General features: G+C 45.0%; 8 protein-coding genes and 2 non-coding genes across 10 annotated transcripts; 3 read left to right on the forward strand and 7 right to left on the reverse strand.

The window, feature by feature from the left end:
* Positions 1-832: 832 nt before the first annotated feature.
* GGI43DRAFT_404127 (uncharacterized protein) lies at positions 833-1947 on the reverse strand. Its single transcript, XM_083205882.1, has one exon. The coding sequence runs from the start codon at positions 1571-1573 to the stop codon at positions 869-871; it is 705 nt and encodes a 234-aa protein (XP_083060831.1). The 5' UTR covers positions 1574-1947; the 3' UTR covers positions 833-868.
* Positions 1948-2708: 761 nt separating this feature from the next.
* On the reverse strand, positions 2709-3408 carry GGI43DRAFT_383486 (uncharacterized protein; the record flags this gene model as incomplete). Its single annotated transcript, XM_083203393.1, has 4 exons — positions 2709-2893; positions 2946-2964; positions 3018-3144; positions 3209-3408. The coding sequence occupies 4 exons, from the start codon at positions 3406-3408 to the stop codon at positions 2709-2711; spliced, it is 531 nt and encodes a 176-aa protein (XP_083060832.1).
* A 403-nt stretch (positions 3409-3811) lies between these two features.
* GGI43DRAFT_404129 (vegetative incompatibility protein HET-E-1) lies at positions 3812-8885 on the reverse strand. Its single transcript, XM_083205883.1, has 3 exons — positions 8746-8885; positions 6350-8694; positions 3812-6294 (listed from the first exon to the last, which is right to left on the reverse strand). Exons 2-3 carry the CDS (start codon positions 8663-8665, stop codon positions 4267-4269), a joined length of 4344 nt encoding a protein of 1447 aa, XP_083060833.1. The 5' UTR covers positions 8666-8694; positions 8746-8885; the 3' UTR covers positions 3812-4266.
* A 2745-nt stretch (positions 8886-11630) lies between these two features.
* On the forward strand, positions 11631-13471 carry GGI43DRAFT_404131 (ankyrin repeat domain-containing protein). The gene is made up of 2 exons (XM_083205884.1): positions 11631-12720; positions 12784-13471. The coding sequence occupies exons 1-2, from the start codon at positions 12150-12152 to the stop codon at positions 13383-13385; spliced, it is 1173 nt and encodes a 390-aa protein (XP_083060834.1). The 5' UTR covers positions 11631-12149; the 3' UTR covers positions 13386-13471.
* A 517-nt stretch (positions 13472-13988) lies between these two features.
* On the reverse strand, positions 13989-15691 carry GGI43DRAFT_404134 (SDR family NAD(P)-dependent oxidoreductase). The gene is made up of 8 exons (XM_083205885.1): positions 15518-15691; positions 15308-15452; positions 15099-15248; positions 14934-15041; positions 14722-14862; positions 14553-14615; positions 14416-14494; positions 13989-14361 (listed from the first exon to the last, which is right to left on the reverse strand). Exons 1-8 carry the CDS (start codon positions 15565-15567, stop codon positions 14333-14335), a joined length of 765 nt encoding a protein of 254 aa, XP_083060835.1. The 5' UTR covers positions 15568-15691; the 3' UTR covers positions 13989-14332.
* On the reverse strand, positions 14014-14123 carry GGI43DRAFT_t109. Its single transcript has one exon. It is a non-coding gene; the product is annotated as a tRNA-Ala (tRNA).
* Positions 15692-15816: 125 nt separating the features above from the next.
* On the reverse strand, positions 15817-17636 carry GGI43DRAFT_404136 (capsular polysaccharide synthesis domain-containing protein). Its single transcript, XM_083205886.1, has one exon. The coding sequence runs from the start codon at positions 17499-17501 to the stop codon at positions 16230-16232; it is 1272 nt and encodes a 423-aa protein (XP_083060836.1). The 5' UTR covers positions 17502-17636; the 3' UTR covers positions 15817-16229.
* A 1232-nt stretch (positions 17637-18868) lies between these two features.
* Positions 18869-20875, forward strand: GGI43DRAFT_369594 (aldo/keto reductase family protein). The gene is made up of 4 exons (XM_083202522.1): positions 18869-19465; positions 19527-20083; positions 20142-20211; positions 20279-20875. The coding sequence occupies exons 1-4, from the start codon at positions 19424-19426 to the stop codon at positions 20585-20587; spliced, it is 978 nt and encodes a 325-aa protein (XP_083060837.1). The 5' UTR covers positions 18869-19423; the 3' UTR covers positions 20588-20875.
* Positions 20876-21034: 159 nt separating this feature from the next.
* Positions 21035-24225, forward strand: GGI43DRAFT_404149 (MRX complex nuclease subunit). Its single transcript, XM_083205887.1, has 4 exons — positions 21035-21184; positions 21246-21373; positions 21442-22534; positions 22588-24225. The coding sequence occupies exons 1-4, from the start codon at positions 21169-21171 to the stop codon at positions 23556-23558; spliced, it is 2208 nt and encodes a 735-aa protein (XP_083060838.1). The 5' UTR covers positions 21035-21168; the 3' UTR covers positions 23559-24225.
* On the reverse strand, positions 23784-23855 carry GGI43DRAFT_t108. The gene has a single exon. It is a non-coding gene; the product is annotated as a tRNA-Asp (tRNA).
* Positions 24226-24302: the final 77 nt, after the last annotated feature.

A 24302-nucleotide genomic window follows, 5' to 3' on the forward strand; every position in this document is an offset into this window, starting at 1 on the left:
GTCCGGTTACTGTGGATCCTGGCGGGCCCGCGTTGAAATATACGCCCTACGCCCTACAGCCCGCGCCATACGCCCTACAAACAATCGCAACGATATTTACCGAAACTATCCTGCTGAGGCTCTGCGATTGTTATCTTTCTTTATTTCCGTGGCCGACATAGTCGTAGGCGCTCCTATTCCCCCCCTTGTGAGAAACGGTCTCCAGCATTCATCGTCGACGACGCAGCACAGCTCATGGATGCAATGACTATACTTGCCATTTCCAAGTTCTCAAGTACACCTACATTGTTTATGTATTATATCAGCCAGACGAACAATACTAAGACATCTTTGCTTTTTATATTCAATATCCCAAAATACTCCTTTATAGAGTTGATGTCTAGTGGATAGAGATAGAAAACCCCAAATATCACTTCCACCCTCCCGCACATTTCTCGAATCCCTTTCCGAATTATACGAATGTGCTAATATCTCTCTACCACAAAGGCGCAGCAGCTATTCTATGAAATCTTTGAATAAAGCGGTATCTGTTGATCTTTGCTATTCTTATCTGAAAGGGATCACTCTTGGATATGCAGGTGTTATTCCGACAGATTCGTCAACGGACCCCTAGCAAATAGGGTAAGCATGGTGACCATCGCTACATAATTAAGCGCCTCGACCACCCCGTGGGGCCGATCAAGCGCCTCAGCGGCCCGGGCCTGCTTTAGTGAGCCCCGCCGGATACATGTAATCGGTAACCGGCAATCGCTTACCAGGTTCCCAGCTAAAACAGCCTCCTGCAGCTAAAAGTCTATCACGAGCCGCTAGCAATGGACAGTAATGGGAATCACTTATTCTTCGGGATCTGTGCTGCCCTGCTCAATTATCAGGTATCAGCCCTGAATATTCTTGGGCGAGGCTGGCAAGCCTTGCAACAATGCCGACGTCGTACATTTACCACCTCTCCGCGTCCAGTTCTTCCCCCTTTCGCCATTCTGACTCCTAATTGACGAAAGATGGTCGGCTCGCCAAGATCATTCCCGTAACTGCGCAGGGCCACGAGCTCTGCCTGGGCGTCAAATGCGTGGCCACCCACCTGCTGACTCCACTGCTCACGCCGACTCTCGTCGCCAACGACGGTCTGACGCGCATCGTCTGGTATAGCTCGTTCGGCATGGAGATGGCCGCGCACCGGGACGTGGGAATCTCCTCCGACAACCTCGACTACCACAAACCAGAAAAGGATACCAAGCGCTACATCCTGAGCAAGACGGGCGCCTGGGTTCTGGGCATTGAGCACAGCCGCCACTACAGAGCCCAAGGCGTCGCCAGCGTGCCTATCGATCCCGGTAACGTCGTCTCCGGCTTGCCGCGCGACCAAGCCCTGCACCTGCGCATAGTCGCCAAGCTTGTGTGCTATCCGACCGTGTACGGCGCCTACACGGCGCTCTACGCCGCCTTTTCGCCTGACATCGTTTCTGACCAGGCCGACTGGACCGAGGAGTGGGATGAGTGTGGAACTTCTACATGACTCCGGGACTGAGATCCCCACTAATAATGTTTGACTCGCAGTTGCTCCCTTTGGACGCATGTTTCCTGTCCAAACCTATTTAACAAAGGCCACGCTGCTTGAGGAGAATGGCGGAAATGGGGGCAGGTCCAAGTTCTGGAACTGGTGAGAAGAACAGATCAAGGAATACCTTTAATTACACGGTGGCAACGCTACTACTGGGCATGCTACAGAGTAGTATATACTTTCTACACCAGGCATCCTTTCCTTTATTTAATAGTCTACATGATAACAAGAAGTATCATATGCTCGTAAACATTGTAACTATCTAGAATATATATCAATGTGTTACGACTTGGTTCCCCGTAACAGTTGAATCCCTTATAAACAGTTGGTTCCGTTACAGTAATTGCTACAATAGTGATTATTGGCCTAATCTTTTGCCCTGTTTGGCTTAACGGTATAACGGATCGTTACACAATGCTACTAACAGGGTAATGAATAAATTATCATGTACAATGTTTGTTATGTATAGGATAAATCCAATAGTAGATCTTGTTTAGTATTCAGCTGACTCAATTTAAAATACCTTTCGCAGTTGTAGCTACTAATGTCAGTGGATTTAATACAAGAAGCGTTATGCATTCAAGGAGAAAACTTACCTCCAGCAAGCGGTCCCCGTTGCCAACCTTTGGCAGCCACGGATATACTCACGGATATTGCTATTGAGCTTCCCATCAGTTGTACTCCAAGGAAGTCTGGCCTCCGCCTCAAGGCAGATCTTATAGTGAACTTTCAAAAGGTCGAGAATCTTATGAATGGATTGTTCAATAGATATATGATAAGTATTCATGAAAAGGAGACAGAGATTTTCCAGCTGACAAACACGCTGGCCACGAAATGACTGTTAACATTGAAAGGGGTTATAAAGTCATATACGAGAAATAACTTACAAATTCTTTTTGTAGAGATAAAATTTCATTTAATAGAATTGTAAGTTTGGTGCAATGCAGGACAATCTCTTCCATAGCTTCGTGTTTGCGAATCTCATCTGGAAGCTCAAACTCCATGGCATATTCATTTTGAGTGATACTTGGAATGACTCCCACATCATCAACTCGCATTTGGAAATGATCCCAAGGATCTGGAAGGCGGTCTTCCTGGCGCACCTTTTGCTGGCTACTTACACCATTGACGTAATCATGAAGCTCACTTTTTAGCCGCATGGTGGAGACAGGCCCAAGACCAGCCCGGAGATCTCTAAGGATGGGATAGAGAATCTCTGAGGAGGTGTATAGTTGGGATTGGGACCAAGACAATCATCAATACACTTGTTAGTCTCAGTACAGCACAAAATTGTGCCTTCTCTATCTTCGGTAAGCTCTCCACCCGTATCAATTTCTGTTAAACCCGGGTTAGTATCTGGAAACAACTGGTAGTAGATTTTTCGTACCATCGTCCCAAAAGAATATCTACACGTATAGTCAGCCAGGCGCTTCATAATATAATCAATCATGCTACATACCCAGTATAAGAATTGAGAAAGAGTCAGCATCTTTTCTTTCTTGCAGTGTGGATAATAAATGCCTGCCAACAGGGTATAATTCCCTCGAGCCCGGTGCTTGAGCTTTTTCTCTTCCGCAACGTTGACACTGAGAATATGATTTAGTAGCTTTCTTCGGCCAATTTGGTTAACAATTGAATAATTGAACTTACGTTTTCAACCATTCGTCAATTTTCACATTGATCTCATCAATATCCGGCTGAAACTCGCTATGCCACTCAGGCATCAGTTCCAGAATATTTGGTACAAGAACTTTTTTGTCTAGAGCTCTTCTAATGACTTCTTTACGCTCATCAGGTAGCTTGATAGCATTATCTGTGGTCAGGCTCTCACCAAGTGTATGTTTAGACATACTATCGCGTACAAAAAAGACAGTCGTCTTTAGTTGATTCATATTGTGTTATAGGGAGAAAACTTACTTTTAGTAAGCGGTTCCCATTACTAAACTTTAGCAACCACGAATATATTTACAAATATTGTGATTAATCTTCTCAGATTGGCCGTGAAAATAGGTAGTATTACCAGTAAGCCCAGGTATAAACCAATACTAAGGACGGCCTATTCGTATTGTATCTAAGCAGGCGTATTTGGTAGCCAAAAGTGTATTTGGTGACCAATTCTAGTTATCCTCATACAGTAAACCACTATAGAAATCCCTGTCATGTACTATAACAAACCCCTAAGAAAATATAATCACTACCTATTAACTGCCACTTACTCGCTAACCATAATACTGACCAGCACATAAAATTAATTCTAATATCTGAAATATTTGTTTCAATTGCCCAAAATTTTACACTTCGTATTTTAATTTTAAACAAAGATATAATAATTTGAGTATAACAGAGATAAAACTATTATTCCTCAACGACAGCGTTATGCATCCTCCATATATTTAGATATTAAATACGCCTGAATACCAGATGTGCCTGCATGAATTCCGGATAGGCCGGTCTTCATATTACTTAAGCCAACCTCTCTTACATCAGTAGATGTCATAAGCACTTATCTATGTATTCACTGACCTATTCCTAGGAGAACAACCAACTTCCTAGTAGGATAGATCAAATGGCCCCTTGACTTGTTTCCGCCGTGGTCTTGATTGCAGCCAATCAAGCAGGTTGGCTTGCGTTTGCTGAGTGTTAATAACGGAGTTCCCAAATCATAGAATCTCATCTTACTACGAGCTGCATAAGGGAAGATCCTTGCGTCAACAAAGTCTATCAATCGACAAATGCAATATTACAACCCGCCCCGACGGGCAGCATATGGTGACTGTCGATGCTGCCACAGCTAGCCATGAAAGCTGGTATAGTGGCGGCAGACGCAGTAAGTTCTGTGAGTTCCAAGTGATCCACGTGTTGTCAGCAGATACGCCATAACACCGGGGGCCATACGTCTGTGGAGCCAGCGAGGAAGTCGATGTGGATGGCGTATCCAAGGAGAATGCACCGATTTTAGAGCCATTGCCTTTAAACGAGATGTTATAAAGCGTGGTGCCAACGTTTACTTCATATTTGCATGCGGCTGTCGCTACGTCCCAAATCTTGACCGTATAGTCACTTGAGGCTGACGCAAGCAGTGTGTTATCGGTTGAGAAGGTCACCGACCAGACAGTGCCCAGGTGGCCCTTAAGTGTCTGAAGACATATCCCGGTGACAGTATCCCAGACCTTCACAGTGTAATCGCTTGATGCGGAAGCGAGCTTTGCGCCGTCGCACGAGAACTCCATCGATCTTACACAGTCCTCATGGCCTTTAAACACTTGAAGACACACACCTTTAGCTATATCCCAAATTCTGACACTGTTATCCGCTGATGCTGAAGCGAGTACTTTGCCATCTTGTGTAGAGGCTATTGAGTTAATAGCACTATTATGACCTGTAAGTGTTTGAATGCATGCGCCTGTTAATGCATCCCAGATCTTGATTGTCTTGTCCTCAGATGCCGAAGCAAGTTTTGTGCCATTTACTAAAAATGCCACTGACCAGATAGGTCCCCGATGGCCCTCCAGTGTTTGCAGACATTCAGCTGTGGCTGCATCCCAGACCTTGACGTTATTATCCAACCCTGAGGCGAGCTTTGCCCCGTCTTGTGAGAAGGCTATTGAGTTGGTAGCGGTATAACCTCCGTGCGTCTGGTGGGAAGCGTCTGTAGTCATATCCCAGATCTTGATAGTTTTATCCCATGATGCCGATGCGACTAGCGTGCCGTCATCCGAGAAAACAGTCGAGTAGACAGCGCAGCTATGGTCTTTAAGAGTTTGAACACAGGTGCCGGTGATGACATCCCAGACTTTGATGTAATCATCTTCTGCTCCGGAAACGAGCTTCGTGCCATCGCGTGAGAAAGCCACAGAGTTAACGCCGCTACTATGGCCTGTAAGCGTCCGACAGCACTCGCCCATATTAGGATCCCAGATCTTAATGGTCTTATCCTCAGATGCTGAAGCGACCTTAGTGCCGTCTGCCAAGAAGGCCACTGACCAGATAGGTCCGTGGTGGCCCCTGAGAGTCCAAAGGCATATGCCTGTGTCTACGTCCCAGATCTTGAGGATATTATCCCATGATGCAGAAGCAAGCTTCCTGCCATCTTGTGAAGAAGCCACCGAACTAACAGCACTATAATGACCTATTAGGGTTTGAATACATGAGCCTGTCGCTATATCCCAGATTTTAATAGTCTCGTCTTCAGATGCTGAAGCAATCTTCTTGCTATCTGCTAAGAAGGTAGCCGAGCAGATAGATCCGCCATGTCCCATAAGCGTCTGGAGGCATATACCTGTGGTTGCGTCCCAGATCTTAATAGTGTTATCATATGAAATAGATGCGAGCTTTATGCCGTCTTGTGAAGAAGTCACAAAGCTAACAGCATCATTATGACCCATAATGGTTTGAATGCATGCACCTGTCACTGCATCCCAGATCTTAATGGTTTTATCTTCAGATGCTGAAGCTAGCTTCGTACTGCCCGTCAAGAAGGTGACCGACCAGACGGGCCCGTGATGACCTTCCAACGTTTGGAGGGATGCACCCCATTGAGAGTCTGCGTTTCTGAGCTGTGAGATCCAGTCAGGAATCTGATCTTCGAATACACGCCTAATCATGCTATTCTCTGAAGTAAAAACAAGCGCCGAGGAATAAATCTGGAGGGGCCACACATCGGCAGTTAAATGGCAGTTGAAGATGAATATCCTTGCATCACGAAGAAAAGTTGACAACTCTGCACTCTTTCCTGGCTAAATGATGTTTGTTAGCATAAACACGGGACAATATACCTTCTGAATAGCTTACTTCGAGGAGCTCGTGCAAGGTCTTGATCATGATGATGCTCTCAGATACTTTGCCCACAAAACTTAATGCTTCAAGCCAGTGAAGGAGATGAGATTTTAGAAAGAGGTGAGCTTGGCCCCCATCCATGATTCGGCTCCCACTTCGTTTCAAATGATGCACCCAGTACAAACAAGCATATCGAACAACTGCGGGCAGATGCTTATTTATCGTTGCTGCGTCAACATCCGTGCGGGCTATTCCAGGCTTTCCCAGACTACAGATATCTCTCTTAAGATGGGCCTTTGAACTCAAAAGCTCGAGGCAATTGGCTGCAATTATCTTGTGTGTTTCCACCTCATCTATCCAGAATGGGTTCGAGCCTCGTTTGTCAAAATCGACAAGGTAGTCGCGAAAGGACAGGTGAAACAATTTAATAGGAGACTCTGCCTTGGATGGGACGTCTAGTATAGCATGGAGGTTGTTGACAATACCAGCTATCGATCTTAGAGGAGTATTAAGAAGGTATGAAAGGGATAGCGCTGAAAGAGGCTCGGCTAGAAGGACGACTGGGCCAACGATTCCTCGAAATTCACTCAGCAGATGGCTCCTCTCCTCGTCAGTCCGGCCAGCGACCAGCTGATTGAGAACGGGGAGGTACGTGGAGTCAAGTTGGTCAAAACCGGAATCATGACTACTCCTACAACCAAGAACTTTGCGCAGTTGGTCCGCTGGATTGCTGGTTCTATGATTCAGAAAGCGGCAAACGGTTGCAGCAAAGATAAAGAGTGGGACAGCCATGTGCACCAAGGTTTCCATGTCATTATCGCTAGGCCAATCCAGAGGCAGTTGCAAGACATCAAAAGTCCCAATATTGTAATCATCCCTGATCCTGGCGAGTTCATGTTTTAAGAATACCGATATGTCGTGTTCAAGTACTTGTTCAGGTAGCTGATGGAGTGCCACATGTTGGTATTTGCTCTTTATCCCTTGAAAACCAAGTCGGATTGGCAGATCTGGCCTGCTTGTGATTAAAACCCTAAACTGTGCAAATGGCAAAACCCCCATTTGTGAAAAGAGGTAAATGATCAGTTTTATATCGTTGTCGTTCTCACATTCGTCAAGTGCGTCAATGACGATGGCAACTGTCTGGCGACGCTCAACACCACGATGGATTTGAGCGAGCGGTTGCAAGATGAGCTTCTCGAACTGCTCTTTGAGAGCTTTTGTGGCAATCCTTGGGTCAGATTCGATAGCTTCTCGAACGAATGGCAACATCCGAGGCTCCTTCGAAACGAGCTGGTCGGCAATTGTCGTGAAGAACAAGGCCGCATCGCCTCGATCACGCTCTCCTCTCTTAAAGAAAAAGCTGGCGCCAAGGAGCCCCTGTTCCTTGAAACGGCACGCTATAGTGCGCGAAATAGTTGACTTGCCAGTACCCGCCACGCCGTTCAACCAGAAGATGCAGTCACCATCAGCATCATCAATCCACGCTTGCATCTGATTGAGCAAGGCGATGCGGGTATCAGGATGACATCGCGCATTGTGTTCTTCGGCTCGTGAGTCGAACGCTGCATCATTCGCCGTCGGTATCAACAGCTCGCCCTTTGCAGCCTTGTTAACCTCCTCCAGCAGCCGTTTAAATGCCTTATCCCTCCCTTCGCCATATATAAGCGGCATTTGGACGTCAAAAATGCCAAGCAGTGAGTACGCCTTGTCTTCCTTACGCGTAGTCTCTCGATGTTCCATCCAGGAGATTCGCTCTAGGACACTAAAACCAGATAGCAAGCCGCCCCGAAGAGCTTCGACGGGTATTCCCGTTACATTGTGGATAAGCTGCTCTAGAGAGCGCTTGTTCCCTAGGTGCACGCCGTCTTTAGAAAAGAAGTCAACTGACGCTGGAGCAATGAGTTCTTGAAGGGTCCATCCACGCGTGAACCACCTGCTCTTCCGAAACGCCGATTCCCAGGCTTGGGTACCAGGCTCGTCGGCGGCGGGTCTCGGCACATCCGCAAGATAGACGTAGCATTTAGCAGCATCACGATACCAGCGAAACATGGAGTTGATAGACTCTTGAAGCTCAGTGCTATTCGTCTTATCAATGCAGCATGTATCAACCCAAAAATATCGCAAACCATCGCGCCAGCCTTGATCTCCGCAGAACTGGATCTTGTGGTAACCGAGCTTATTCTCACCTGTACCTTCAACAAGGTCTTTGAAGATGACTTCTTCAGCACCCCAGGTGTGGGAAAGTATCGCATAAGGGGGGAGAGGATCGTCGCCGATAAAATCCTTGGTCAGACAAATCTCTCCCGCTTGGTTACGTTCCAGGAGACGCATTTTGCAGAGCTACCGTAATTGTCTTGGCGCTAACATGGTCAGCGGTTATTTGTGGATGAGGGGATGAAGATGGGGGCTACCATATGACCAGTGAAATGTATTGTAAAAGCCGCCAAGCTTTGATTCCGGTATCGTGTAATGGTGCGAAAAATTGATCAATCGCAGAGATTTAACAAGAATAAAACGCAATTGGTGCCCAAAATCGAAGCGAGCCGCGAACCATCAGATCTTTAGGGCAGCAACTGGAGGCAGCAACGCCAAATCCTTCAGCTCCATTCAGAGCATACCTATGCATAAATAGCTTCATTAGGCTTAGAGTGTGGCTAGTTGTGTAGCCTTTAGGGGATCTGCAAAAAAAAAAAAAAAGGCATCTCACAACTAAGTTGTGTCAACTAAAAATAAGTAATTATACACTTGAATTCAGCCAACACATACGAAGTGCGACATGGACCGAGAATTGATATCTACATGTCTGAACACATTAACATTCTTGGGCAGATTTTTGATGAAAGTTAGTACAGCAACCCCTAACTAAAAAGAACATAAAGAGGAGATTTATAGCTATATAGCTATATGCTGAATGTTTTGATATTGTTTGTAGAGTGAATTTAAAAATGCATCTGTACTTTACTTGAGAGATAAATGATTTATGTATGTTAAAAGCAGCTGGTTTGTAAATCAGTTTACTGTTAATAATGCCGATACTGATCATGAACTGGGCTGTATTAATGGACGATATCTCTCTTGTTGATAAAATCCTGCACAGTCAAATTGCCTTGGTTATAGGTTATAGCATCGGACATAGTAGTGTAAGGCAACTCTAAAATAGTTTTTCGCTTGTTACCCATTCTTGATACTATTGGTCGAGCCACCACCCTCCATATTGATGGATCGGTCAGCGCGGGCCAAAATTAAGAACCACTACACAAAGCTAACAAGAGGAGTCCCACCAATGCGAATCCCGATGCGTCTTTCCATGAGTCTATCCGCGGTCTATTGTATCCGTTTGTCGACCGCACTGTACGATTTAGGGGATTACTGATTACTCCAAACACTTTGGCTTCAGCTCCACGGAAAAGCAAAACTAGCAGCTTACTGGCCACATAGAGCCATAACTAGTTAGATAATAGGATTTTAATGCTTCAATTAGGGCAATAATCTTTGTGGGGCACGATGGTTACGTGTTATGGGGCTTATAGCTGTCTCATGGTAGTGATGGCGGATGATATCTTACGTCGCTCTCTAGCGAATAACCATCGAATGTCCAAGATTGTACAAGGGAATCTACAATTTTTTCATATTCGCGAGCTATCAAAAATTAACTATCATTATAGAAAATTATTTCGCTTTAAAATGATTTACGTACTGCTTTTAATTTGAAACTTCAAATAGGCTCCTCTAGATGGAGGCCATTACGCTTTGTAACCATTGGAAAGACGTGTTGTAACGCCCAATTAACAGCCGAGAACGCAAGACAGCCGAGAAACAAAGTCCTGAGACTCTTACTCATCTACGCCTAAGACTAATACTAACGCGAGATGTCTTTATATTCCTCATCATATTCCACTAATGCAGTAGCCCCCTTCTCTACAACCTCGGTATCCACAACGAAAGACGCAAATATCGTAGCAGAATTTGTAAGGCTATGGTTGTCGTTAACCTTGTGGTGACAGCCAGGGGCCTCGAACGAGCTTCCGCCTTTTTCAAACACCTCAGTTGGCCCGTCGTTCATCTTACTAATCACTGCACCGCGACAAGTCCAATCTGTCGGCATAGGTATCAAGACTGATATTACGCTTTACACCCGATTAACGCCAAACGGAATCAAGGTTCCTATACTCCTTGAGGAGCTTGGGCTTGAGTACAAGGTACGAAAGGAGCACTATGCCTTATAACAAATAGATGCGCAGCATCAAGCTACTTACACATGTGGTTTTCCTTTACTAGGTATATCACGTTAAGTTAAGGGAACGAGCAGAAACTGCCTTGGTTTCTGGACATTAACCCTAACGGCCGGATCCCTGCCATAACCGATACATGGGTAAACGGAAAGCAGCATCGTGTGTTTGAAAGCGGAGCTATCCTTGAGTACCTTGTTGAACGCTATGATAAAGGCAACAAATTCTCATATCCAAAGGACTCTCTTGAATATTGGGAGGTAAAAAGCTGGGTATGTTTGTGAAACTCTTGAAATTATATCTAAAACTTGAATAATTAACCAAGTTGTTTAGCTCTCTTGGCAAATCGGCGGCCTAGGTCCTATGCAAGGACAGCTAGAGCATTTCAGGGGTGGGTTAAATGAAGATATATTCCCTTATCATTTTAAATGCTAATTGGAGATTTACAAGATATGCCGCAGAGAAGATTTAGTACGGTATTAACCGGTATGATAATGAGACAATAATGGTGAGACTTCCTTAACCATATTATATGATTATTCTTCTTGGCTAATTGTAAAATGCAATTGCTTCTAGACCTAGATGGCGTTCCTCTTGACAAATACCCTTATCTGGAAAAATGCTTGAAGAAGCTCTTGGCGCGGCCAAGCTACGAAAAAGCCCAAAGCATTTTATCATAGGTCTGTGTGCTGGTGTCGCAAGTGATACTTTGTATACTGACATATATCGCTGATTCTGAATGCGATAAATCGGAATGGGTATTTTAATAGAGATAAAGGTTTGTCACATGATAAATCTTTCGTTTAGTTGGATTCATATTAGCAGATATGTTAGCTTATCTTAATTAACTGATTTCATCATATAGTATACTTCTTCAGACACAAGGAAGGTTTGAGCTGAATATGTGCACTATAATGATAAAGCGACAATTACATGTATATATTCCTTCTGATATTATGCATGCATATTCAGTCACGTGTTGTTATAATTGTTGGGCTGTAATTGCCTAATCTGATATTCGCCCATTTCCCAATGTATTGTCTACTTTTGATGCTGTCCTCAGAAGCCACACATTGTGATCCGAATAATTAAGAATATATATATTCAGTAAAATCACTAATATAAAATTCTTGAATTTCAGCGAAGTAGCACAATTCAGCCGCAACATGTCGGACCCTACGAATTACACGGTTGAGTGGATTTGCGCCATTGTGCCTGAGCTTGTGGCCGCGCAAGTATTTCTAGATGAAATACACGAGAAACTAATATATAACGAGTGTAACGACAATAATGCATACACATTGGGAAAGATGGGAAAACATAACGTTGCTATAGCCACTCTACCCAACGGACAATACGGCTTAATATCTGCGGCGACAGTCGCAAAAGACATGCAGCGTACTTTCCCTAACCTTAGGATTTGCCTTATGGTGGGGATTGGTGGTGGAGCGCCAACTTAAAAAAATGATATACGGCTTGGCGATGTCGTGATTAGTGAGCCGGGGAATGGTAGCGGCGGTGTCTTCCAGTACGATTATGGAAAAGCGATACAAGGGCAAGGTTTCCTCCGAACAGGATTCCTAAAAATGCCATCTAAACTATTGGGCAACGCTGTGGCAGATCTACGAGCCACACATGAAATAAACGGCCATCAGATCAATGAGGATATAGCCCGGATTCTTGATTCACACCCGAGATTGAAGAAGAGCTACCGGCGCCCAGATTTCAGAAGTGATAAGCTCTATCGAAGCGACGTTGTGCACCCGCCAGGCGAAGATGAAGATTGCGCCACTGTCTACAGCGATGGAGAGAATCGGACTGTTATACGACCTGAGCGTACTGAAGACGACGATAACCCAGCAATCCATTATGGAGTCATTGCATCAGCCAATCAATCGATGAAAAACGCTGTGATTCATGATCAATTTGCCAATGCCATAAACATACTCTGTTTCGAGATGGAAGCGGCTGGACTAATGAATGATTTTCCGTGCTTGGTCATTCGCGCCATTTGCGACTATGCAGACTCGCACAAGAATAAGCAATGGCAAGGATATGCGGCAATGGTAGCAGCGGCATATGCCAGAGACCTTCTTAGCCGAATTACTCCAACCCAAATCGAGGCTGAGAAGACGATCCGAGAGATTGTAACCGACAGTTAGTCAACAGCTTCATTCCTCTAAAGCTCCACGTAATAGCTAGTTCTAATACTGCTCATAGTTCAAACTATCGTATCTACCACCGCGGCTGATGTTGAAGTGGTCAAAGCGGACGTGACAAAAAAGGCGAATATTAAAGTTCTTGACTGGTTCACTGCGATCAAAGGCTGGCAAAACAGAACTCCACTGAGCTGGGCGGCTGAGCATGGTCATGAAGCTATTGTTAAACTCCTTCTGGAGAATGGGGCTGATATTAACATGGGGAGGGATGAACTTATCCCAACTCCGCTTGGCTGGGCGGCTCAGAATGGTCATGAAGCTATTGTTAGACTCCTTCTGGAGAATGGTGCTGATATTGACTGGGGGAATATAGGTGGCCGAACTCCGCTTATTCGAGCGATTGTGAAAGGTCGTGAAGCCGTTGTTAGACTGCTTCTCGAAAAAGATGCTGATCTAAACCTAGCGCGTGCTTCAGACGATATGACCCCGCTTATGCTGGCAGCTAGGGATGGCCATGAAGCCATTTTTAGGCTGCTTCTCGAAAAAGGTGCTGATCCTAACATAGAGGGTGGTCCCGCCAAAATGACTCCGCTTAAGGAGGCAGCTGCGTTTGGTCATGAAGCCATTGTTAGACTGCTTCTTGAGAAAAAGTCAAGATCCTGAGTCAGAAGATAAAGGATGTCGGGCTCTGGTAGACTGGGCTGCTAAGTATGCCCATGAGTCGACTTTTAATAAATTTGATAGTATTCTCTCTTCGTATGGCATTTTATATGTTTCCTAACAATGATTACAAAGGTCAGCACTTTGTTAGGGAACTTTCTGATATAAGCTTCAAAAACCTTGATTATCCCATTCAGCGTCAACATCTACTTTACCGACTAATGAAGATTATCCGACATACGAAAATAGTGACGTCTCTAATACGCTGCAAGAATGAATTTCAAGGTGTGAAGATTGTAGAAGCTTGGCGAAGTATCGTGCTATTTGATGCTATTTGATTATGAATAACTTGTGCTGGAAACACTTTTATTAACAGACACATGAGAGCTTGACAGTCTGGCAACCGCCACTCAATCCAAGGATATACTCAAAGATTACGATGGACCTCCAACGCCCCCGCCCAAATGGATAGGATAAGTAAAAGATAGTCAGTGTGAGTGGCGCAGCATTTGAATAGCGAATTATCAGCTTTATCATACCCTACCTAGGTAGGCTCGCGAAATAAATACAAACAAGCTCCAAAAAAAAAAAAAAAAAAAAACGAAGTCAAAGTTTGGAACCGCCAAAAAGTTGGACAAACGGGGAATTGAACCCCGGACCTCTCCCAAGCAGGTCCATCTCATGTACCTGAGATAGAACTGAAGATGCTAAGGGAAAATCATACCACTAGACCATTCGCCCAATTGTTGTGATGCTTGAAAGGTCGATGCCAAAATCGGCTCATCCACACAGAACGAAACGGAGCTGATGTCGATTTTGGGTGGATGCTTCACGCATTTGACTCTAAGCTGCAAGACAAGTCCTTGGTGCATCTATATTCATGAATAGTCATTTCGAGTAAAATATGTTCTATATTCACCCCAAATGCGTAGCTACTATTTCCATTTTGTTTAATGCGCTCCCATAAGAAAGCCCGAATCTATTATGCGATGTCATTAGCAAGATTTCAGAGCTGAGTGGTGACGTGGCATACCAATAACAATCTCCTGGCCTGTCATGGAAGCATTCTTAGCCGTTGAAATGAAGAGGTCGGCAGTGTCATCAAGATCAGTCTGCCAAATCATAGTTAATTGCCGGAAATTTACAGGCAGAGAGAGTTTTTTCTCATACCTCACGCTTCAGCGCAGATGCGTCTTTAATTTTTGCAATCATTTCTGGTCCAAATCGCTGGCCCTATCATTAACCGGGTGAGCAATATTCGAAAATGTTCATTATATAAAAGCAAAAAGAAAAGAGCAGCAAGAAAGTAAGAAAGTAAGAAAAGAGTAGAGGGACAAACCCATTCGGTAAGCATAAGGCCAGGAAGAATAGCGTTTACTCGAATCTTGGGCCCCTGAGTGAATGCAAGGTTCTTCATGAGCTGCAATCCAGCAGCCTTTGAAACAGCGTAGGCCATGCTACTACCACGATTGCTTATTCCCTAAAAATATTACCCTCATATGTTAACACTTACTCATCTTCATCGATTAAGCACATGATGGTTTTGCTTACTGCGACGGAAGAAGTAATCAGATAGACGCCTCCTTCGGGGTTCGCATTAAAGATTTGCGCGGCTTCTTGCATGAGTTGCAGATGAGACATGACATTGACTGTCCAGCACTATCAGTTGTTAGCCACTATTTTATTCCAATACTGTCTTCTATTACAATCTCATACCTTATTCCACTCGTCGTCAGTTAGGGCATGGAGATCGCCAAACTTGCTCAGCTTGGTCCATCCGGCATTTGCAATAATAATGTCGAGTCCACCAAGATTCTTTACTGTTTCTTGAACGATGCGAACATTATCTTCTCGTTTTTCAGCGTCCTGTGCGCTTAAAGCATTAGATGGAATAGCGCATAGACAGTGATGTTGGAAATGCTTACACCCTGAATGACGAATATCTTGCTGGAGTAATCCTTTGTCAAAGCGTCGGCCAATTTTTGAGCTGCTGCTGAGTCGGAAACATAATTGATTGCGACATTTGCTCCCTCTTCGGCGAACTTCTTACAAATGACGGCCCCAAGACCTCTATGTTGGCGATTAGCACAGTATTCTTTTCTTTGTCATGAGCCTGCAGAGTCATTAAAACGTACCTAGAGCCTCCGGTGACCAGAACGTTTCTTCCTTTCAGTGAATACGGCATCTTTTATGGCAAATATTTACTGACAGAAGTGAGAAATAAAAATAATGAAAGCACATCGCTGACCTACTCCCCTCCTTATACCCCGCAAGCTGACTTGATGGGTCCGGGTACATGTATGGAGCGCCCACTATTACCGCCGAGGCGATCGTTTTGAAGCTGTATTAGACTTATGTCACTTTTGGAAATATGGCATGATTTAGCTTATTTCTTGGAAATTATATACACAATATACTATTTTATATTTAATCCGCTTTTTAGAAATGATTCAGATTATTGGCTAAAGATATATGAGCAGCAGGTCTTGCCTAAAAGGGCAAGCCGCCCTAATATATCGACTTTTCCTAATAACGTGATTGCACTGAAAGATCTACGTACAAGAGCGAATCTTGAATTGGATAAAGCTCCTTATTAATAATTGACCATATTTTAAAGCGCAATTGAATCACTTGGCTTGTTAACTACGAGGTATCTGTCTCTGATATCTCTTTCAATGGTTGATGCGCTAAAAATAAAGAAAGAAGTGATGTTGAGTAATCCGGGACGAATATACTGGTTATCGTTACCCTCGATCAACGCCAGCTCAAATAATTTCGCCTATGGTCACCAGCACATAGCACTCCCAATATGTCTATTGTGAAACACGATCCTCCTGGATTCAATGGTTATACTTGCTTAGGAATTATAGGCTCCAGGTAGCCGACATTGTAAACTTCTTCCTCCGGGTTCTGCCAATCAAGCTTCTTAACCTCCCGCGTCTGATCAAAATGCGTGGAACCATATCGCAAATAGGCAGCAAACGTTCCCTCTTCGTTGTCTTTGTTGATATTGTCCTCATCATCCCATATATCAGCCAGCATCTGTAGCGCTATTCCGCCCTTACCTGGCCCGTGAGGTAGCTTCACCATAGACGTGTTTACCAGCACAGATGTTACAAAATCCTCAGCCTCCTGCCACGCCTTGTCTACAACAACATCATCTCCAGATCGTGGCAGCGACAAAAGATTGAATTGGCGTTGTGCATCCCAATGAGTTATTTCTTGGACGTAAAACATCTCCTCTCGAGCGTTGAGTAACATCATATGTTTGTTATACCACTCTGCGCCGTTGAAGCCATCGTTTGGGTCGTTGAGTTTTCTCAGTCGCTCACAACACATGTAATGAGCCACATAATCGGTAAAAGCTTCATAATTTACCTCTACGGGCGTTAAATTGGCCGCGCCTTTGGGAGGGCGAAATATCGGCAAATGGCACAAAAGCGGATGTTTATGGAATCCCACTGCGTTGGTGACTCCATCCCAAAGCGCAACATAGATATCATGCCACCGTTTGATGAAAGGGTTGTTGCGTTTGGTGGCTAGAAAGCCGTTTAGTGGAGTGTAAGTGTCTGGCAAGTGCATCAAAGCCACCGCACTCAGTTCATAAGGCGACTCGGGATCTTCAATTCGCTTCCAGCAAATATCATCGACGTGTCGCAGCAGTATCAGGCCTGCGTCCATCCATAGGCCTCCATACTTCCAGAGCAGAGGTAGGCGTACCAAGTCGCCCTGGTGCGCTTTGTGGCCATCCATAGTCCCATCAATAAAAGTCTGCGGAAAGAGAGAAGTATCGATGTAATTGAAGATGCTTGTCTCTGAGCCGTCAACACGATCCACTACATGGACAGTCCAATCGGGACCCAGCCGACGGACCCAATTAATAACATTTCGCTGTACCCATGGTCGCATTTGAGCAAAGCCTGAGTGCCAGAATGTCCAGGTATTCTTGTCCGAGGTAACGGGGTGGCGCTTTTGAAGCCATGCTGCGATCTCTTGATCCGTGCGGTGGTCAATCTTATCCGAAGGTAAAAGCGCAATCCCATCCGGAAGATGTGTCTTCAGATTGTCTACTGGCACGCCGATGTCTGCCGACCGAGGAGGTGCTTTATCGTCGTACATGCTTGCTGATGATCAAAAGGCAAATGTTGTCAATTCAAGAGACAAACTAGCTTCTCGGTCGCACTCTCGATCATGAAAAACGCAGACCTTTTATGGCTCTAATAATTGGAGAACATCATATGCCAAGCTCGTACAAAATACAACGTTACAAATTTCCAAGTAACGGCAGTGTTTGCGCAAAGAATAAGCATTGTCTTGTTTTGGCCTCGGGGCAGTACAGGATAAATTGCCTCTGTACTGGAAAATATAGTGTTCAATAAATTTCAGGATATATTCACATCTTTTTTAAAATCCAGGTAGCTGGTCACATTGTATACCAAATTTCTGGCTTCATTATCCAGAGATTATACCTAAAACACTGGATGGCGATATTCCTTGCGCCAATCTGCTTTACTCAGCCAGCAAATATAGCGCTCAGTTACACGTGTGGTACCTAACTCTCCATTTCCAAGAAACCTATTTCGTTGCGGTCTAACGTGTTTGCTTTGTATGTATTGTAGGCCATCCTATTTCTTGAAGAAAGTTCCGTTCGACAAGTTTGGAGGGAAATTATCCTGTGAATAGGATACGAGGTCTTGCGTCACATCCTAGTAGCCTCAGATACTACCTTCATGACGCCTTAAGCGCGACCGCAGTTGAGTCTACTATGTCGAATGTATCCCCCGCGATACATGGTTCATCTCCACTGGCCTGAAACTGCTACGTTAAACAGTCCTCGCATCTAGATAGCTCACTGCAAGCCAAATGCAAGTCGCCCGATTGGGCTGTCAATATTAGTATATGATAGGTATACTCTCTTGGACTGTGGATGTTGGATTAGGGTAGCGGCCAGAAAATTCTCAGTAGTTTGTTTTCATGGCTAGGGCTATCTGAATATAAATAGTATATGGGTATACACATACCTATCCTGGACAAGGAAAATAGGCAGATTGAATTATAGTTCATCCTTCAAGATTCTCCCATTGGAGGAAGCGAGATTTTTTGTCACGCCAGCCCCGTAGGAGTCGAAACCAGTGCACCGTAACGTTGCGGTCTTACTGGTGCTAGCCATGCAAATTTATAGATGTGGTGAATAAAGCTGCAGACGATTTTCCCTAAGTCGCAATTGCTGACATTAGTACGTTTGTATAAGATTCAGCCCCCTGGCCTGGGACAATCCGCTGTGGATACTCCCATGTGGTGAGCATGTAGGTAATCTAGCCGCCTGTTAGATCGATCTCACGCCACCAGTTCGCTGAAAAATGTATAAGCAGAAGCAACTCAATTTAAGAGTTAAGGAGTTCTAGAAATAGTGTTAAATCTTAAGTCATAAATAGGGCGAAAAACTAAGTCACAAATAGGGCGTCCCTCGATCCGGAAGGTATTAGCTAATTAAGACCGTATCAGTTTAGTTAACCCTCTCAGCGGTTTAGCAGCAGCCTCTGCTTATAAATTCGTGCCCCAAGCCCAATGGGAAGTCGAAATAAAAACCGGAGTTCTCTCTGCCGAATGTGATTACTATTCAGGACCCCATCGGCTTCGTTCCGTAACATAAAACCAGATTATCTAATAGATTTTATATAACTATTTTCGCCCTAGCAATTCCTCGGTATCTTCAGTTCTCTGTGCTTGAGTCGGATCGAATACCGCTATTGGCTCTGAGTTGCTGGCGCATTTGTCAGCTACTTGTATCACATTGCCCATTTCAGATGGCGTCACGGAGGTTTCTAGCAAAATCCAGTGAACAGTCGGCAATTCGGGATATGAAGTTTTATGAATACAGAATAATCTTCAAATATGAAGAAGTATATAACTGTTGGCTGGTGCCATTTCCAGCATGAAAGAAAGAATAAGAACTGCAAATCTGTTTGATTAGCGATAACAAGCTCAAAAAGTTTTTATTATACCATCAAGAGCCGTTTAAAACTGAATACACTGCCAGTATGCCTAAATCACCGATTGAGATTGTCCTGGGAACGGGAAATGTAAGTCGAATATCACAGCTATATCATTCAAGGTCATGTCATTAACGATAATCGACGTCAGGTTGGAGACATGTCCAGAGACCCAATGGCCAAGTTTGACTCTCCGGCAGAAGTTCAAGAGTTTCTCGATGCCTTCTACAAGAGTGGTTATCGCCAGATAGATACTGCCAGAGGCTATTCACCACATGCTCCACTGTCCTGTGAGCCCCGTCTCGGTGCAGTTAATGTCGGGGATAAGTTCGTTATTAGCACCAAGGTTGTCTCTCGCCCCGAAGGAGCCCATTCGAAGGACCAGATTGCAGATAGCATTGATGGATCCTTGGAGGCACTAAAAGTTCCTCAAGTTGACATTATGTACTTGCATCAACCTAACCGGACCGTGCCTTTTGAAGAAACTGCAGAGGCCATGGACAAGGCCTATCGGGAGGGCAAGTTTAAGCGATTTGGGCTATCCAATTATACGGCCGCCGAAGTTGAGCAGTTTGTCAAGATAAGCGAAGAGAAAGGGTTTGTAAAGCCAACTGTTTACCAAGGACAGTACAATCCTGTCGTCAGAACTGGAGAAAAGGAGCTGCTCCCCGTGTTGAAGAAACATAACATTGCCTTTTACGCCTGGAGGTGAGTTTCAATACAACTCTGGTTAGAAAGATTCATTGCTGACTCATTGCTACTACAGTCCTGGCGCTGCAGGATTTTTCAATGGTAACCACAAGAACCCTCAAACTGGAAGTCGTTACGATACCTCTGTAAGCCAAAAACTCTTAGTCAATACCCATAAGCAAATAGGAGGCAGATATGCTAATCATTTCTTAGCACTACCTTGGCAACTTTTATACCTCAAAATATGTCAAGCCAAGCATTGATGCTGCGGCCGATCGAGTGCGCGAAGTTGCTGCAAAGCACGGCATCTCTGGGCATGCTGCGTCTCTTAGATGGACTGCCTACCACAGCGCTCTTTCTGCCGAGCGTGGTGATGCCATCATCATTGGTGCCTCAAGCATCAAGCAGTTGGATGAGAATATGGAGATTTTTGAGCAAGGACCGCTTCCGCAGGATGTTGTCGATGCGGTCAATGCTGTCTTTACGGAGATTGGAGATGATGCGATTGCATATCATAACTAGGATGACTCGGTCATTACCGATATAGGCGGGTTGAGCGTTGGTCTGAAGAAAATGTTCATATGATATCCAGTTTGACAAAACAGATCGTATATAAATTGAGAAAAAAAAATACCATGCCAAATGTTATGGTTATTTCGCTAATAAAGCTGGTCTTGCTACATATATGCAACTCAGCTAAGACAAAGCGCAGTAGGGTGTAAAGCCAGTAAAGCGAAGATGTAGCGCCTCGAACGCGATTCTCATAAATTAAATAAAAACCAGCCTCGATCTAGTTAATGTCAATTAATATCACCTTAATTTCCTTTCTGCATTTATAATGAAAAAAGATATATGAAGCACTTTCATCAAGTCCTTTGGAGCTGTAATTGCCGCACGTGACCTCGCATCATGGCGCGTTAATGCCTAGAAGCATCGCGTCTCCCACCGTGAATTGCCCACCTAGCTTAATGTTCCTTTATGCACACTTTATCGTCTGTTTCAAGATCAGAATTCAACCTTTGCTTTTGGTCTCTTGACAGCCTCGAAGTCAATGGAGTTTTGACTCTATCAACTCATTGAACAGAAGACATTCGGTTGGCATCATGCCCGAGTTTGCTGGTAAGCTCTGGGATGTCGCAGATGTGCTTATCGCAGACTGCCCCGCTGACCATATGATCAGAGGCAGACACAATCCGCATCTTGATTGCGACAGACAATCATGTGGGATACGAGGAGCGAGATGCTATCCGCAAAGATGACAGCTGGCGGACGTTTGACGAGATTTTGACTCTGGCCCGCACAGAGGACGTATGTGATGCTGACATCTTCCTAGACATCTCTGCTCGTTTGTCTGTCTCTAAGCTCATGTTTTGCAGGTCGACATGGTGCTGCTTGCCGGCGATTTATTCCACGACAACAAGCCTTCTCGAAAATCTCTCTACCAAGTCATGCGCACGCTCCGCAAGAACTGCCTCGGGATGAAGCCTTGCCCGCTCGAATTCCTCTCTGATGCTGCCGATGTCTTTGAGGGAGCCTTTCCCCACGTCAACTACGAAGATCCCGACATAAATATCTCGATCCCTGTCTTCTCTATCCATGGCAATCACGATGATCCTTCTGGCGATGGAAACTACTGTTCACTGGATCTATTGCAGGCTGCAGGCTTGCTAAACTACTACGGGAGAGTGGCTGAGGCGGATAATATCCAGGCGAAGCCGATTTTGCTACAAAAAGGCGAGACGAAGCTTGCGCTGTACGGACTGAGCAATGTGCGTGATGAGCGCATGTTTAGAACATTTCGAGACCACAAAGTCAAGTGGTTCCGCCCCGGTACACAAACTGGCGAGTGGTTCAACTTGCTCGCTGTCCATCAAAACCACCATGCTCACACAGCCACGTCACATCTACCAGAGAACGTGCTTCCAGATTGGCTTGATCTAATCGTCTGGGGGCATGAGCATGAGTGTCTGATTGATCCCACAAAGAATCCAGAGACTGGATTCCATGTGATGCAGCCCGGGTCGTCTGTAGCGACTTCACTAGTGCCGGGAGAGGCTGTCCAAAAGCATGTCGCCGTGCTGAGCGTAAACAACAAGACCTTTAAAGTCGACAAATTTCCTCTCAAAACCGTTCGACCATTTGTTACAAGGGAAATTGTTCTCTCTCAAGACAAGCGTTTCCGAGGATTAGACACAAAAAAGGACAATCGACATGAAGTCACAAAACGATTAATGGAAGTGATTGAGGAGATGATTGCAGAGGCAAACAAAGACTGGGAAGAAATTCAGACAGATGATGAGGCCTTGGAAGATCGACCTCTACCCCTTATCCGCTTAAAGGTTGAGTATACCGCACCAGAGGGCGGCAAATTCGAGTGCGAGAATCCACAGCGGCTTTCGAACCGATTTGTAGGCCGAGTAGCCAATACCAACGATGTCGTGTACTATTACCGAAAGAAAAAGGCCCCCAGTGAGTTTTTTATCTACTAATATTGTACTCTTCCTTACGCTTACACTCTTTAGGTAAGAATACGGCGGCAAACTCATTAGAGGCTCTTGAATCTCTTGGCGATGATTCTGCCGAGATGATCAAGGTAGAAAATCTCGTCAATCAGTTTCTTTCGGTGCAGTCTCTCAAAGTCCTACCACAAGGTCCCTTTGGCGAAGCAGTTAATCAGTTCGTTGCCAAAGATGATAAACACGCTATGGAGCTTTTCGTATCAGAACACTTGTCCGGACAGGTCAGGCAAATGCTGGGCCTCGAATCTGACGATGAGGACTTTAATAACGCCATGGAGACTTACAAGCAGAGAGTAGAGCAACGGATGGCTACCGCCGGGAGCTTGGGGAAAATGGCACAAGGCGAACGAAAGAGGATACTAAAGCCCAAGCCACAGAATTGGGACTCGGATTTTGATGGTAGCTGGGAGGAGGAACCCGGTGCGTGGGTGTACGAGGATGAGGCATCGTCAAACCTGGAGGCTGGCAGCTCATCACGAAAACCACAGCCAAGAGATGACGAAATGCTGGATTTGGATGATGATGAACCACCACCAACAAAGCCAAAGAGAGCTCCGGCACGGGCGACAAAGGCTGCCCCGGCAAAGAAGGCTGCCCCGGCAAAGAAGGCTGCTGCGGCTAAAAAGCCGCCGGCTCGGCGTGGCCGAAAGCCTTTTGAGGACAGCGAAGAGGAGGAGCCGCCCGAGGAAGACGTAGTGATGGAGTCGGATGAAGAAGATCTCCCTCCACCACCAAAGCCAGCTGCGCGGACAACTAGGCGCGGACAAAATGCAAAAAGTACAGCTGCTGCCAGCAAACCTGCGGCAGCAAAGAAGACAACAAGAGGTGCTGCGGCGGCCAAGACACGGCAAACGAAACTCAGTTTTTCGCAGGGAGCGACGCAGGATAAGGCCGTTGAGATTAGTGATGACGAGATATCAGACGACGATGCATTTGAGCCGGCGCCGGTGGCGAGTCGGACGAGGAGAAAGTGATGAGAAATCTCTTTGATGAAATCAGGTACCACGATGTAATGATACAAATGGGCAATAAAGAATGCACATATTCACATTTCTTTGATGAGATCCATGAGATCTATTTATGACTCTAGTCTCAGCTCAAGCAATAGGCATCAAAAAGTCAGGACAAGCGAGATCCAAATCTCAAATCATCCACAAACGAAGCAAAAAAGGAATTCACAGTTTGGAACTGCTGGCGGTCTCTCCCGCCGGGAATTGAACCCGGGTCTCAAGCGTGACAAGCTTGCATACTGACCACTATACTACGGAAGATGTAACCTGCGCTTTAGCGCCGGTGTAGCGGATCAGACCAGTTGTTGGGTGGAGTTGTATTTTGCCTTATAGAGCTTATGCGGGCCTAGTAGCAACAATAGTTGCAGGTCAAAGAAGCTCCATGTTGGTGAGGCTATATGTAGAAAAGAGGAGAGAAAGACAGTATAGAGTCAATATGGAGATAAAATACAACTCCAAGTCTCCTTGTTTCCGGCATTCTGGATCCACGTTCCGTCACTTGTTGTGCTGCTTGGTAGCAATTATTCTATCGTCAAGATAACTACTTTAGCTGCTTCTATTGCTATGCAGTATATGTGACTATTGTTGGTTCCATCTTTTATATCGCTCTCTGCGGGAGTTTCCGAGGGGTTTCCATAAATTACTCCATTTTGTATGTAAAAGAAATTGGCCAAATATTCTCGCAAAGATACCGGGTTTCGCTATGTG

This window comes from Trichoderma evansii (assembly GCF_050947405.1).
Source record: "Trichoderma evansii strain SZMC 28006 chromosome Unknown GGI43scaffold_9, whole genome shotgun sequence".
NCBI lineage: Eukaryota > Fungi > Ascomycota > Sordariomycetes > Hypocreales > Hypocreaceae > Trichoderma > Trichoderma evansii.